We start from the raw sequence: 15,888 nt of genomic DNA on the forward strand, positions 1-15,888 counted from the left end.
CATGTCTAAATCCGGAGAGTTAACTCTTTCCTGAACATTCGAGAAAGTTTCTAGCGACCTCTGAGCTAGCTGGCGAAACTAATTAAGTCTAATATAGTCAGTAGAGACCTAGTCGACCTCAGTCCTACGTCTACACTACTGTTTATATTATTCCAATGCGCAGAGCCTATTGGGAATATAGGAACTACACTACAACCTCCAAGTGGCCTGGACCAGACAACACTCAGAACATCTGACAATAACGTGCACTGACACTGAAGTATGCATCAAAACGATAAAGAAACGCCAGACTTAAACTTTTACGACTGAATGTACTGCATTAAAGAAATCTAACTTCCTAAAAGGTCAGTAAGATTTTCACAGAATTTGATGATGACGAGACACGTTGGCTGGATATTTTGTATGGATTTAAAAGATCGGAACTGAAAAAAATAAATAAGAAAAAGGAATACCTATCCTTACGTTCACTTTCTTCATTTTTGAAAAGAAGTTTGTTGGTGCACCATTCCAAATTAAATTCTGATTTTCACAGAAGTCTCTGACACATTCCTGCAATGATGAGGGAGGGAAGCTGGATTCCATACATGATGTGGGCATGTCCTATTATAATGCGGTATTTGAAGAGCCTTATGAAAATCATGGAAGACGTGACTGACGGATGATTTAGCCCAAAGATATGCTTGTTGGACCTTGGTTCCCAGGCACAAAAAAGAAAAAATCTCTATTAAGATTATTGAACTGTGACTGGTATTAGCCAAGCGATGTGTAGCACAAACACAGAAATCCATCCACCAGAGCCCCCGACAGTAACAAATGGCTGGGCCACATGGCCTTTTGGGCTGAACTGAATAATCTGGTCTCCAGAGAGACTTGAATTTAAGTTTTCCAACTGCCCTCCATAAACATAATTCATTCTCAGCTTTTGGGTCTACCTTTTTCCATGGTCCTGCTCCCATTTTCGCTCTACTTCTCAATCTCTTCCTTAGTCCTTCTTCTTGACCCTTTTCTGCTGCTCCTTCCTAACCTAGCATCACTTCTCCTGTACTAGAAACGCCACTCGACCGTTGTGTAGTCCATTTTCTTGCCCCATCTCTTTCACACCTCATATTCTGCCCATCGACGCCATACCCCTGGCCCAACTCTTAATCAATGAAGGTCTCTCTGTTACCTCTTAGCGCTACCACTAGAACCTTTAAACCCTCACTTTGACCCTCTTAGAGCCACAACTTTAACCTGTGCAACCTCTGAACCATGCAAGACCCACCTCCACACCCTCTTACCAGGGGATCCTTTCTCAGGCGCAGGTGTCGGCCCCTGTGAGGGCTGAAGGACATCTTCATAAAGCTTCGGTGGATTAAGTGATAATAGTCACTGCCGGACAAAATCTAGAAAAGACGGCATAGTGTGAGAAACAATACAGTCAGCTACCGTGTCTACAACAGAGCTACCCCTGAAGACAAGACAAATCAGACCCGATCCTGCAGGTTAATCCTACTAGCCCACCTTCCCTAAAGGATGAGCTTGTACTTTCCACCTCAAGACAAGGGTCTCTTACTTGGCAACCACACTAGTTTAGCTGATTTAATCACATCAGCACAAGGTAACCATCTCTCTTCTGTATTAGTGCTCAGTGACCTCTCTGCAGCATTTGTGTCTTCAAGAACTATACACGCCTTTCAAACTTTACGTATCTACGGCCAGGCAGCCAAGTGCCTCTTAAACCTAGCTTGGTTTCACTCAATCTCATGGTGTTGATCACTCTCATCAGGGACCCCAGTCTTAGGTCTTGTCCTTTATCCAACTACACAACGTTCTTCAGGATACGATCTTGTCGATGCCAACTACACAGAACTCTTATCCTTTGCCACCTTCACTGTTATTTTGCAATCTAAATTATCAGCCTGGTGTTTAGCTGTTTGTTACTGGATGGCCATTCGCAGTGTCCTGCTTCACTCACCAGACGGCAATCCTCCACTTCATCTGCCATCCACCAACCTCGACACATTTGACTGGACTTTCTTGCCCCATCCACCAATGGCCGGCAATCTTCGATACACTGTAACAGAACCATCAACCTGGAATCCTTTGTAGCCACCGCAGCTCTGACATTAGAATCCAAGGACTTAACATCTGCAAAATCCACGCGCGCATCCCACTCCACACTGCCAAAATCCTCCGCTTAGCTCCTGTCTTTGGTAATTAGGATTAGTCCAGTTAGTGGTCTCCCCCGCTACTCATTTTGACCACTAAACAATGCCCTAAACCTTGATACCTGAACTATCATCTCTCTAGACACTCTGCAACCTCTCAAAAACCAACACATCTGATATTTGTCAGCAAAAAACAGCAGGATACAATCTACTCACCTGTCTTTAAAACCGAACATTGACAATCCTGCGACTTCCTATCTCAACTGATTTAGAGATGCCGGCAATATGCAACACCAGGACCATTAACCTAAATTTACTGTCACTCCTAAACCTCCATGGACTGCCGCATGGGCCGTTCAGTTAAAGTGCTCAGATCTCACCAGTGGAACCAGCTGCAAGCGGAGTTACCCTCAAACTGTATTATTTTTAAAATGGAGCTCAAGAGTCACCTCCTCATTAATGAGAGAGAATGTGATTTAAATTCGGGTTCCATATCTCACAATCCAGTCTCAGATTATCCCATCTAATAAAAATCAGAACATGTCTAACCTCTCGGAATCCACAGACTTGATTCAAATTCACCATTGTGTATATTTCCCACGTAAACCGCAATTTTATATAAATAAGAATTAACAATACTAGTTAAGCAGTGTTCTTCTGTTTGCTATGTGTTGTTGAAATGCTACAAGTTTCTAAATACATCTGAAATGCACATGCGCATGTATTCATTTTTTCAGCCCCCCCCCCTCACATAAGTCAATGGTTTTCTATTGTTGCAGGTGGGGCCGGACTGCTCCTATGGGACCATGACAAGGCTGGATTCGGCCTCAATTGACACGGAGTGCACAATCACAACAGGTTCAACAGAGCCTTAAAGAGCTGCCATTGGATGAGACTTCTGTAAGCTTCCCACCCATCGGCTCTGTGCTCTACACACTCACCAACCTGTTCCACAGTGAACATTTGTAGTTTTAAGCCTTAAGTTGATACATTTTTTACACCATTCCCCTTATAATGAGTTGAAACACCCTGTGCCGACCCCTCACATAGCTTCTACTCTACCTATTCATTCAAAGCAACACTTAGGAACGCCTGGAACTGTGTTATAGATGAAAATGGGCGGAATTTAATGTTCTGATTAATATAAATGGCAGTAGAGAAAGATTGAAGTCACTGATAGCTAAATAATACATTTCAAGTTAATAAAAATCGCAAGCTTCCCACCCAAATCTGGAAGTGTGCAATGTAATCAACCCTGAAGGGAGAGCGCAGACCTGCTCTTACATGGTAAGCATGTGTCACCCATCACCTGACACCCCCCCCCCGCCCCCCCAGGGTGAACCTGTGTCACTGTTTACCCGAATGTCAAACAATATCTACCTCTACAGGATGAAACCTTGTCACCCTCACCTGTAGGAGCACCCTCATACCATCCCTCACCCACAGGGTTAGCCCGTCCCTGCCCCCGCAGGATGTACCCATGCCTGGTTTGGGGGATGAACTGATGCCACCCTTCCCTCGTCCCTTTGGGGTGAGCCCGGTACCTGCCCCAAGCGGGTTGTAGTAATTGCATCCAAGTAATTCAATCATAGGATAAAGGAAGTAGTTTATTCCATTTCAATGAGCACGTCCGTACATGTCAATGGTCAAGGAGAAACTGACTACAGTGAATACATAACTGTACATGGAACCACTAGAACCGTTCAAACGAGTACATGTTGTTTAAAGGCAAATACCACACTGATAACACAATACAAATAATAATAAAGCAATACAACATATTATTACAATACTGCATATCTTCCCCTTTTATGCCCTTACCTGCCCCCGTCGGGTGACCCCCTCACCTGCCCCCGCAAGGTGCCCCCGTGCCCCTCACCTGCCCCCGCAGGGTGCTCACCTGCCCCCTCACCTGCCCCCGTGCCCCTCACCTGCCCCCACAGGGTGCCCCTCACCTGCCCCCGTGCCCCCTCACCTGCCCCCACAGGGTGCCCCTCACCTGCCCCCGTGCCCCTCACCTGCCCCCACAGGGTGCCCCCGTGCCCCTCACCAGCCCCCGCAGGGTGACCCCCTCACCTGCCCCTCACCTGCCCCCGCAGGGTGACCCCCTCACCTGCCCCTCACCTGCCCCCGCAGGGTGCCCCCGTGCCCCTCACCTGCCCCCGCAGGGTGCCCCCGTGCCCCCTCACCTGCCCCCGTGCCCCTCACCTGCCCCCGTGCCCCTCACCTGCCCCCTCACCTGCCCCCGTGCCCCCTCACCTGCCCCCGTACCCCTCACCTGCCCCCGTGCCCCCTCACCTGCCCCCGTGCCCCCTCACCTGCCCCCGTGCCCCTCACCTGCCCCCGTGCCCCTCACCTGCCCCCTCACCTGCCCCCGTGCCCCCTCACCTGCCCCCGTGCCCCTCACCTGCCCCCGTGCCCCCTCACCTGCCCCCGCAGGGTGCCCCCCTGCCCCCTCACCTGCCCCCGCAGGGTGCCCCCCTGCCCCCGTGCCCCCTCACCTGCCCCCGTGCCCCCTCACCTGCCCCCTCAGGGTGCCCCCGTGCCCCCTCACCTGCCCCCGCAGGGTGAGCCCGTGCCTCCGGGCCGCTCTGGCCGCCTCCCCGGGACCCCCCGGGATCCGCGCCGCCCAGCTGTTGGTGTAGAGCCGCAGTCCGAGGCCGAGGCGGAGGCCGAGCAGCAGCAGCAGCAGCGGCAGCGCCCCGCGGCCGGCGCCCGTCATGTCGGCCGGGGCCCTCGGCTCCCTCGGCTCTCATGGCCCCGCGGGCCCCGGTGTTATCGATTGAAATCCCCTCACGAGGGCCCACCTCAGAGAGGGGAGCGCGCGCACAGCTACCGACGGCACGAGGCGGCGTCTGCGCATGCGCACACGGCGTAAACGGTCGCGCATTCGTGTCTGCGCATGTGCACACGGCGCAGCGGTCACGCGCTCAGACCTGCGCAGGCGCACACAGGGCAGCTGCGCACGCGGACAGAGAGAAGGTAACTAGACGTCCACGCGCCTGTAGACTGCGCCCCCTGGCCCCGCCCAGCCTGCTCCATATCAACAGATTAATAAATAAACTGTATATAAACACAGAAGCTACACTGAAAACCTTAACATGGACTGGATTTGAAACTGGAGCCTTTACATGCAATCAGTCTCCTGACATTGATTGGTGAGGGCGGTGCAGGAGCATCAGACAGGGCTAGCATGGAGCAAGCCTGGCCTCCATTCAATTTACAAAAGCTCCAGCCTTCATCTTATAATCATGCCTTAAATGCATTTATTTATGTGTTTGTGAACTGAATACAATGTCATCATTTGTGTATTTGGTTGGATGTTGTTCTGTATTTTTTGTATTTTATTTTACAGTTCTATCCATCATGGGCAATGCTTGGGCCCTGGCCCTCAGCGAGCAACCATGATTCAGAGGGGGGCTCCCGATTCCAAAAACGCTGCGGAAGGCAGGGCAGGTGCCAATGAAACTAGTTGAGGATCCCCAGAAGTCAAAAGGAGGAGGACCACTGTCTGGAGGATCAAAGAAGGCATTGTGCATGCGTGTAGATAACATAAGAACATTTTATTATTTCAGTTAATAAAAACCATAACATTTAACACCGATAAAAAACATTAAAAAAGATGTTCTGCTACAATAAAATCAGATTTTAACGATTGCCTTTGAGGATCACAGAGTTGCATATTATGCCCTGTTTAAGTAAAGTCACGGTGCAGTCATCCTTACGTTGCATTCATCAGACTATTTGCGGTCAATAATCGTTAGTTTTGCATGCATGTACAGGCAACAAGAGGCCCGTAGGGGACAGGTCAGCACGCATGCGCACATGAAATCAGTGGCACTTGTTCACACCTCAGCACTGCACGTGGACAGGGTTTGATCTGATGGTGTGCGGGTATGCGCGAGCGCAGTAGTAGCACCACAGCATTCTTGAAGTTATGCTTAAGTCATGCTTAACCGCATGCGCGCTAGCAGTTTTCCCGCTGCGCGCTGCGATTTTGAAAAACCTGCGTTACGTGACGAGCTCAGCTCGTCATCCGCGTAGCGCAGGTTACGCCCATGACGAGCTGAGCTCGTCATGAGCGCCGAAGGGGTTAAAGATGGTGACTCATATCTTCTACTCTTCTTATTCGTATTGAAGAGAAGGATAGATGGAGATTAAGATGTCAAAAGCCAAGAAACTAATAGGAAAGGAAAACGAGAAAATGAGAGAGAAAAATGTGTGGAGAAGAGAAAAGAGTGACATGGCACAAATGGTAGGATAGCGGAAGTGAGGTTAAGAATAAGGAAAGAGGGGGAGGAGAAGAATCCAAGGGAAAAGAACAAATAGTGAGTAGCCGGGTGAACAGGGGGGGCAAGAAACCTGAAAGAAGGGGTGAGGAGAGGAAGGACATTGAAGAAATAAAGACAGGAGCAAAAGAAAGAAAAACAAACCTTTGAGAGAATGAGATAAGATATAAGGAGAAGGTGAAGAAAGAAGAGATATTAGTTTACAATATAAGTTAACGAGGAGAGGCTTGAGAAAGCAGTAGAGGATTTGGATGGAGAGGATCTCTGCCGAACTGTGAGGGTACATTCAAATTGGACCCAACACCCATGGTGGACAGTGACTACCGTCTCCTTAGCAGAATAGGAAAACTGTTGCTTCAAGGCAGCATGAACAACAACAATCCCGATATATACAGGCGACTCACAGCTTTTTAAGTTGAAATGTTATTTACCATTCTCCCTCTTAAACCTTTCTGCACTGAATCAAAATGTGTAAATTAAAAGTCATCATTTTTTTCTGAAGACCACCTGCTTAGATTTTTCTAAATGTTAGCATCTATACGAAGGCTGATGAGGCGCAGAGCCCTTTTCATCTGTTCTCCTGGGTGTTCTTTTTCAGGTGGATTTGCCTTTCACTTGCTACTACTTGCTTGTCCATACTGTTACCCTATTTAAATACATGTTCATTAGCAATTCTATGCTATGATAGATGCTGTATCATTCTATTAGTTACTAGCAGCCCGTCACGACGTTGTCCAGGTATGAAATAGAATGTGTGCAATGTGTGTATTTGGCAAGGGCAATTTATTTTAAAATCTCGGGGTAGACAACATTTTTTGTTTCATTTGCATCTGGACGGAGAATAAATTGGTTTTGAACATTGCCGGACCTAGAGTGACAGCGAGTATGAGAGGCTGCAGTAATTGTCCCCGCAGACACGCTCATTTGCGTGTTCCCCCGCTTGAGGCCCAGCTGCAGCCCTGGTTGATGTTAGCAGCCACGTGTAATTTCATTTAATGAGAGAGTTGAGTGACAGCGCACAGGAGAGGCTGCAGTAATTGTCCCAGCAGACACGCTCAGTGGCGTGTGCCCTCGCTTGAGGCCCATCGGCAAACGTATAACAATTAGAATTGTGTGTGCCTTGAAAGTTTTTCCCCGCTCTTCTATTTGTTTAGGACCCACTCGGAGAGTCTTCGGCCCGAGTGTTTTTGATACACACCCAGGGCAAGGCCCACACTGCATTCGGCCCTTTCAGACGCACCCAGTCCAAGGCACACACTACATTCGGCCCTTTGAGACGCACCCAGGCCAAGGCACACACTGCATTCGTCCCCAGTATGTGTGACAGAACAGGCAGTCCCCCAAGGGAGTCAAGCGAACCGTTACTTACCACGCCTCCAGGTGAACGCAGACGCCCATTGAAGGCATGCGCCCAGGTGCGCGATTGGTATCCTATTTTTATAATGTGTGGCGATTGGTGGCTGCTGATTGCCGCGCACATTGTGTACGCCCCTTGCTCCTGTGCAATCCGCAATTGCCTTGCCCACTGTCGTTTGTGATGCCCATTGATGCGGCGCAATTGCGTAATTGGCGTGCCTCCAGCTGAACGCAGACGCCCATTGAACGCTCTTGCTCCCGTGCATTTTTTGATCGCTGTATGTAAATTAATTTATGCACACAGTTGAGTGCTAGCACGCCGGAGACGCTGCAGTAATTTTCCCCGCAGACACGCTCATTCACGTGTGGTCTCGCTTTAGGCCCGGCACAAGCTGCGAATGTGAGCCTTGTATTATTTTTCCGATATAATTATTTTGTATGTACGACCTACATGGCATGAAGGGCGGAACGTAGCACACGCCCCCAGCGTTTGTCACGCCCCCAGCGTTTGTCACGCCCCCAGCACACGCCCACAGCACGATATGATTATTTTGTATGTACAACCCACATGGCATGCAGGGCGGAACTTAGCACACGCCCCCAGCGTTTGTCACACCCCCAGCGTTTGTCACGACCCCAGCACATCCCCACAGCAATGCAGACATGCCCACAAGGGACTACTTTGCTGGCACGGTTCTTTTACCTTTTAAATGTATATGGTGGGCGTCTGCATAGCCTATGTCCTTCTGCTGCAACTGCCCTTTCCAATGCTGTATTGGGTGTTGAGATTGGTGCTGTGGTTACTGAGGTTACCCGCCTCAAAGGTGTGGGCTGTCTTTTTATAATATTAGTATGGATAACATTTGCAAATATGTGATGTTTATTAAATTGTTTTACTATCTTTTGTCTTATTTCCTTTGCGACTTTTAAGTAAGTAAGGGGAGTGTGTTGAATTACTTGTATGGACAGAACGTTGTGGTCTAGAATAGGATAGGATAGGATGCTATTTGTAAAGCGCACTATACCCGAAGGTGTCAAGGTGCAGGCAGACAAAAGCAGAGGGAGAAGTGCAAACAGCTGATTAAGAGGTTCCTGAAAACCGAGAGAGAAGTCTTGGCAATGAAAGGGGAAGTGAGTTCCAAAGTCTGGCGGCGGCCGCCCCATCTGGACCTGCGAAATCGGGGCGAGACCAGATTCTATGTGGATGATCTCAGGATCCTCCCTGGATTGTACCATTGAAACAAGGATTTAAGTTGGGGTGAGCTTTTACTATGCAAGGCCATGTATACCGTAGTCAAGACCTTGAAGGAAATAGGCTCCCTGATAGGGAGCCAATGTAAGGTACGGATCCCTTCTCTGGCAGATTGATGTTTGGGAATATTTAGATGCCATCTTGCTGCTGCGTTCTGTACCACCTGGAGCTTATTCAGTGATGTCGCAGTGATATTAATGTACAGGCCGTTGCAGTAGTCAAGACGAGAGGTAACCAGTGCGATAATAGTGGGCCGATGTAGTTCAGAAGGAATATGCGGAAGCACCTTTCTAAGAGTTCTTAAAATGTAGAAACATCTACCAGCTGTGCGGCTGACTTGGGCATCAAAAGTCAGGCCCTCTTCAAAAATAACCCCCCAGTTTTTTGCTGTTTTTACCTGGGCTGGAAGAGGCCCACATTCTGCAGGACACCAGGTATTAGAACAGATGGAATTCAGGGAGAGCTAAAAACTAGTACCTCAGTCTTGTCTGCGTTGATCTTTATTGAATTGCTCTTCATCCAGCAAATGATGCTTGACATACACAGACTGAACTTCTATGCAACTAATTGCAGGTCGCTAGTGCTGGAAACAGTGATTTGAGTGTCGTCCGTGTAGGAGAGCACCTGAAAAACGTAAGATCTCACCAGATCGGCCATAGGGGTCACATAAAGATTAAAAAGTCTAGGGCTAAGTGAAGAGACTTGAGGGACCCCACATGGGAGGGCGAAGGCCTTCGTTCTGAAGCCTCCGCAGCTAGCTGTATACATTCTGCCTGTTATAAAAGAATGGAGGAGCTGCAGGGCTTTTCCCGTAACCCGCAATTTCTGCAGGCGTTGGACCATGCACGCTGGGGAGACGGTGTTGAATGCTACCGATAAGTCAAGCAGAATCAACACCGCCGAGCCCCCTTGATCAACTGCAGCCGGATACAGTCAGTGGCTGCTATAAGGGCAGATTCAGTGCTGTGACCGGCACGGAATCTATCCTGGGAGCGATCTAACATTTCCTGTGAGTCAATGTATTTCATCAATTTAGTGTTGATAAGTTTCGCCAGGATTATTGATGGAGTGGAGAGAAGGGAAATAAGGCGGAAATTATTTACCTCCAAGGAGTCAGCATTGGGTTTCTTAAGGAGTGGAAGAACAATGACTTCCTTCCAGATAGCCAGGTAGCAACCGGATGAGAGTATACCGTTAAAAGACCTCGCACAGACAGTTAGCTACTAGATCCAGTGCCAGTAAGTGTGGAGGACATGCCCGGGTCATGGGGCGCCCCGGATTTAAGACCAAGGAGAAGTTCTTTAATTTTTTGAACCGAGAGAGGTGAAAAGGAAGACAGAACATTCTTCTTGGTGACCTGTAGGAGTTTCTCCGTGCTCGGTTCAACCCTGTCCTCCATAGTTTCCTCATTGACAGAAACATTGTCTAGAGAAGAAGTAAGAACATGGTAGATCTTCAGGACTTTCTCCTCAAAGTAGATTGCTACATTGTCACGGAAATCTTGGGAGGGAATCATAGGTTATTGATGTGATGGTTCCGAAATTTCCTTAACAAGCATTGGCATAGCCAATAGGTCTCGCTTTTGGGACCTAATAAGTATTTAGTTATGCAGCACAATATCCTTGGTGCAACAACATCAACTGTTGCATGGCTAAACACTTATAAGGTCCCAAAGGCGAGACCTATTGGCTATGCCAATGCTAGTTTGTAAAGCGAAGGGGCTGCTGAAAATGTGTTGATGCACCCACCAAAAATTTGAAAAAAATATATATGACCTTGAGGGGAGCCAGGGGGTGGGAACAACGGGAGTGTGGGGGTGGAGGGTAAAATACATATAAAGCTGAGTGGGGTGGTTAAACACGAGGGAGAGAGAAATATGGGTTATGGGGAGAAGTGTATGAACAAGTGTGCTACATGGAGGGCTGCGAGTTTTGGCAGGAGAAGCACACTAGAGAGACAGAGCAACAGAGGAGGGAGAGAGCAGCATGGGGAGGGGTATTCGGCAGGGTGGAGAAGCTAAAGAGGGAGAGAGCTGGAAAACACATGCACATTCTATGGAATGCTGTGATGTCCCCTTGTATCAAGTGATCCCTGGGGTGGGCGATATTCCCTGACTTTGACCTCTTAAAGAATGTGGCAGGACTAGTAAATAATAATGCTTTTATATTTTATTGTGCCACACAAAATTAAAGAAGTCTTCCATAGGAGGAACAGTCTTGAGGTTCCTTCCTTGGTGTTCTCTTCTCTTGGAGTATGTCAAGGTTTTTTTTTTCTCCGGTTGATAAGCGAGGAATGCAAGAAAAGAGAATCACAAATCCGGTGGGGAACTTCCTCTATAGTTATAGTAGGGACGGGGTTCTGAGGGATGCACCGAACTCCGCCACTGGGTGAATAAAAAAAAAACGGTGACCACCCTCCAAACTTTAGACACTCCCTCCCCGTGGTGAAACAAACCCCTGTTTACGGTGATGTACCTGCTCCAGCCACGCTCCTCCTGGAGGGTGGCGGGGCGTCGTGCTGTGTATTTGGCGTCCTGTACTCTCGGCGTTGGTCGGTACCTCCGGGGGCTCTTCGGGTCTTCCCACAGACTGGCGGCTTTCTTTCAGGTCTTCCTGTGTCTTCCACTCGTTCTCCGGTTTCCGCACTAGAATCTCCAGGACCGCCTCTCCAAACGCGGCGCCTTCCGTCTTGAGGCCCGTCTTTTCCCGTGACAGGACGGCTCTCGATGACATTGTCTCTGGACACTCCTCTTGTCCTTCGTGGTTCTGCCTAAAGGGGCCGCTCACACCCTGCATGTTGGAACTGGCCCTTCTTGCAGGGTCATCCCCAAACTTTTTGCTTCTTCCTCCCTTATTTTTCCTGACCCGTCGCTGTTGGCAATAGGACTCTGCGCACTTTACCACTGCTGATCAGTGCTAAAGTGCATATGCTCTCTGTGAAACTTGTTATTGTGATTGGATATACATGATTGGCATATTTGTATCATCATGAAGTCTCTAGTAAAGTGCACTGGGTGTGCCAGGGCTTGTGATGACAAATGCTACTAGTGGGCCTGCAGCACTGATTGTGCCACACACATGAGTAGCCCTAAAATGGTGTCTCAGGCCTGCCACCGCAGTGCCTGTGTGCAGTCTGTGAACTGCCATGTCCTTCTGGTCAGTGTCCCCACTGACCAGGCCTAATCATTCCCTTTCTGTGCACATTGGTCACCTCTATGGAAGGCCCAAGGTACCCCCTTGGGCAGGGTGCAGTGTATGTGAAAGGTAGAGCATGTACTTGTGCAGGTGACATGCTCTGGTAGTGAATTACAGCCATTTTCGTTTTTCACTGCTGCAAGGCTATCTTGCTCCATAGGCTATCATGGGGGATGCTGGCTACAGTGGCTACCAGCATATCTTCCCATAGGAAAAAGATAGGACATAAAAGTCTGGTATCCCTGAACTCAGAATATAATAACACATCTTTTAGGAAAGGTGGTTTTTAACTCCTGTGTTTGAGAATAAAAGATGCTGTTCTCTTGTCTGACCTTTCTGTGTGCCTTGGCCTGTTTGTGGATTGACTGTTTGGTTTGAGAGTGACAGGGGCTGGGGATTCCCCAGGAGGCTGGCTGAGTCAGCCCTAGGCTGAATGACTGCATTTGCAACATGAGTGGTGGGAGGAGTTAGCACCTGGGCCTGAATAGGACTGTGCCCGCCCCCCACAGTGCTGGCTCCACCCCCTGTGGTGCGTCTGATGTCTCTGCCCTGCACTGTGAAAGGAGAGAAGGAATCATGTCAACAAGGTGCTCCAAGGCTGTGCTTTCCCTTCACAATGCTGGCTCCACCTCCTACTGGGCGGCTGATGACCCTGCCCCTCACTCTGAAAGGAAAGGAGAAGCCAGGAAAACAAAGTGCTCAAGAAACACCCAGAACTTGTTCAGACCGGGTTCAGGGCCCACTTGCACAAAGAGAACAAAGACTTTTAGGGGTATAAGTACAGGACCCCTGACAACAGAAAATTAGATCATCCTGGAATCAAGAAGGAACCTCTGCCAAGGAGAAAGCTGAAACTGAAGAAGGAAGACTGTCCTGCTGTTGCTTTGCTGCCAAGGAGAGGGGAAGGACTTTGCTGTTGTGCTGTGTCCCCTGTCTTGAAGGAATATCCAAGGGCCTGAGAAGAGCTGGCTCCCTGTTCTGAAGTCCCAGGAACAAAAGGACTTCACCCCCAGCTTCCCCGAACTCTGCTGAGAGAGTTCTGTCCTTTCTAGATTGCTTGATCCAGTTGTGGGCCCTCTGGAAGTTGTACCTGTGCTGGGAAGCTTGAAACTAAGCTTGAGAGACTTTTGCAATTGAAAAGTTATTGCATCGCTCGCTGCGGAGCGCATCCCCGACAGTGCGAGGAAATTCCCGCCACTACGAAGGTCGAGATCGTCGCAGCGCCTGTTGCCGCTGCCAGAGCCGACGCATCCTTCGTTTGCGGGACGCACCAGACCGGTGCGGGAAAGTCTAACATCGCTGCGAGTGTCGTCGCAGAGCCTGTCGTCGCTGGGTGAGATCGCCGCACCGCTTGCTTGCGGACCGCATCACGTCGCTGCGAGTGTCGTCTCAGAAGCCATCACATCGAGGAGCTGCGAGAGTAAAGATCACCGCTGGTCCACGCATCGTCGCCCCGGAGATCGTCGCAACTCCAAAGATCGTCGCAACTCCAAAGATCGTCGCATCGTACCTTTGCGAGAACAAACTTCCTACGGAACCTACGCACCGGAATCCATACAAATGGCCTTCCTCCCCATACAGACCGGATTCGTCGCAACACGCCCGCTGCTGAAGCGGGGCTGTCGCATCGCCTCCCCAGGGTCTCAGGAGCAACGCATCGCTTGTTTTCCACCGCACCAGCTTCTGCTTTTGGAACTTTGTCACAACTAAAGGTACTGTGAGCTAAACGTGACGCAACTGTGAACTTTTCACGTAACTGTGGATTATTTTATTGCAACCGACAGAATTTTATCGCAGCCCGAAGAATTTTTATCGCAACCTTAAGAACTCTTTTGAAACCATATTCTTGAACTGTGTATGTTGGATTTTTGTCGTTTTGGTCTTGTGTAGTTTAGATTAAATACCTTTATTTTTCTACACTGTTGTGGAGTCAGTTTGTGGTGTTTTCACTGTGTTACTGTGAGTGTTGGCACAAATACTTTACACATTGCCTCTGGTTAGCCTAGACTGCTCGTGCCAAGCTACCTAGAGGGTGAGCAGAGGTTATCTCAGAGGGTTTCCTCCTTGCCCTCACTAGAAGCAAGGGTCCCTATTTGGACGGTGGTACCTACCTCTGCCAACTAGAGACCCCCATTTCTAACACTGCACATGAAGCGGCAGTATGTCATTATCCTCGTCATTACATGAGCACCCAATCCCCGAAGATCTCCTGACACCCATGTTCAGTTTAACACTGCTCTAATTAACGACTTACCTAGCGGTAGGAGGAAGCCGAGCCGTCAGTCAGTGGCCCTGTCATAATCCGTTAGAGAAGCCCTGGCCTGCTGCCTGCCACAGGAACTATGGGTGTGAAAGGTGACCTCGCTGTCAACAAGAGATGCTTGTTGCAGATAACACTGATGGGTCACTGCCTGAATAATGAGGCACACAGATCCCTTCAGCGCTGACGGCTGTCTAACAACCCTAGAATTACAGAGGCTTGACATGTCGGAGGGGAGCTTACAGAAGCCGCATCTACGGGAATCGAAGTCTTGTTTGGTGTCAGCCTTGGAATGTGTGAACCCTTATTTGCTGGAAGCATTGGCCTCAGGTTGAATTTTTCTCCCTTGTAAAGCAAAGCAGGTTAAATGAAGAATGCACGTCCCTCCGCAGTAGACTCTCGTGCGCTTTTACGCAATACCTGTTTCATATTAGGTAATTGGTAACTTAATTAGCTCATAGGCTAACCAAATGTTTGTCAGAGAGTTTCTTTACTATATCTTGTTCGATTTTATTACAGTCGGCTGTTGGCACGGGTACACAAGACGAGGAGAACCTAATAGGTACATGGAGTCTGTACAAAGTCTGTGTTTGTGTGTGTGTGTTTGTGTGTGTTGTGTTTCTGTGTGTTAGTTTGAGGGGGAGGTGAGCAAGTGTATGTTTGGGAGTTGTGGGTGTGAGCTTTTTGGGTGGTGAGAGAGTGTGTGTGGGGGTGTTAGAGTGTGTGTGTGCTGACATACCAAGCACGTAGAAGAGAAAAATAAAAAGGAGAAAGACGAGAAAAGGCATGGGCGCGCTTTTGTGTAGATGTCTAATATTCACAGGGTGACAGTGGGCCTGGGGACAGGTGGGGGTGGGACAGGCCGGAGGACACACGCTCGCTTTATAGTTGAACTTCCGCCAGACATGGCGCACGTTGCATCCGTTCTGCATAGAATGTTTTCAAGAACCGCGTGTCTTTCATTTGTCATTTCATTATAAAAGGCTCTCTCCCTTCGAAGAAGCCTCCGAGTCAGGAAGTTCTGTCTACCCACACAGGAAATTCCTTTGCAGCAACTTCCCCAACAAGCATCGGTTGCGCGGCCATGAAAGAGACGTGGCCGCGAAAGTGAAAGTGATCTCATGCTTAATGAGGAATCGAGGGGGGGCGGGTTGTGTGTGTAGAGTTAATGAGCTATGACGTGCAGATGGCGGCTGTGCGCGTGCACGCGTGCGCAACCGCAAGCTTGAGGCCAGCAAAAGCGTGTGGTCGGACTTTTAAAAGCCGACTTACTAAATGTCTCGCCAGAACAGGGCATGCGCTGGCTCAGGCGAGACCTAAAAAGCATGCTAGAGGACTTGTCTGCTGACAAAATCTTTTCTGTAAGAAAACGGGATTTAGCCTGGAA

The 15,888-nt window shown here is 49.1% G+C and overlaps 1 protein-coding gene across 5 annotated transcripts in view; it reads right to left on the minus strand.

The window, feature by feature from the left end:
* PCSK4 (proprotein convertase subtilisin/kexin type 4) overlaps positions 1-4,996 on the minus strand; it is a 361,577-nt gene extending 356,581 nt beyond the window's left edge. For 3 of the 5 annotated variants that reach the window (XM_078670992.1, XM_078670993.1, XM_078670990.1), the window contains exons 1-2: positions 4,705-4,996; positions 1,281-1,385 (exon numbers count right to left, since the gene is read on the minus strand). In XM_078670992.1, coding sequence (XP_078527118.1) covers positions 1,281-1,385; positions 4,705-4,872 — 273 coding nt within the window. In that variant the 5' untranslated portion in view covers positions 4,873-4,996. The remainder of the gene's footprint in view (positions 1-1,280; positions 1,386-4,704) is intronic. The other 2 variants (XM_078670994.1, XM_078670991.1) reach the window with 1 other exon arrangement.
* Between the last annotated feature and the right edge of the window lie 10,892 nt (positions 4,997-15,888).

Source organism: Lissotriton helveticus, chromosome 12 (assembly GCF_964261635.1).
Source record: "Lissotriton helveticus chromosome 12, aLisHel1.1, whole genome shotgun sequence".
Lineage (NCBI taxonomy): Eukaryota > Metazoa > Chordata > Amphibia > Caudata > Salamandridae > Lissotriton > Lissotriton helveticus.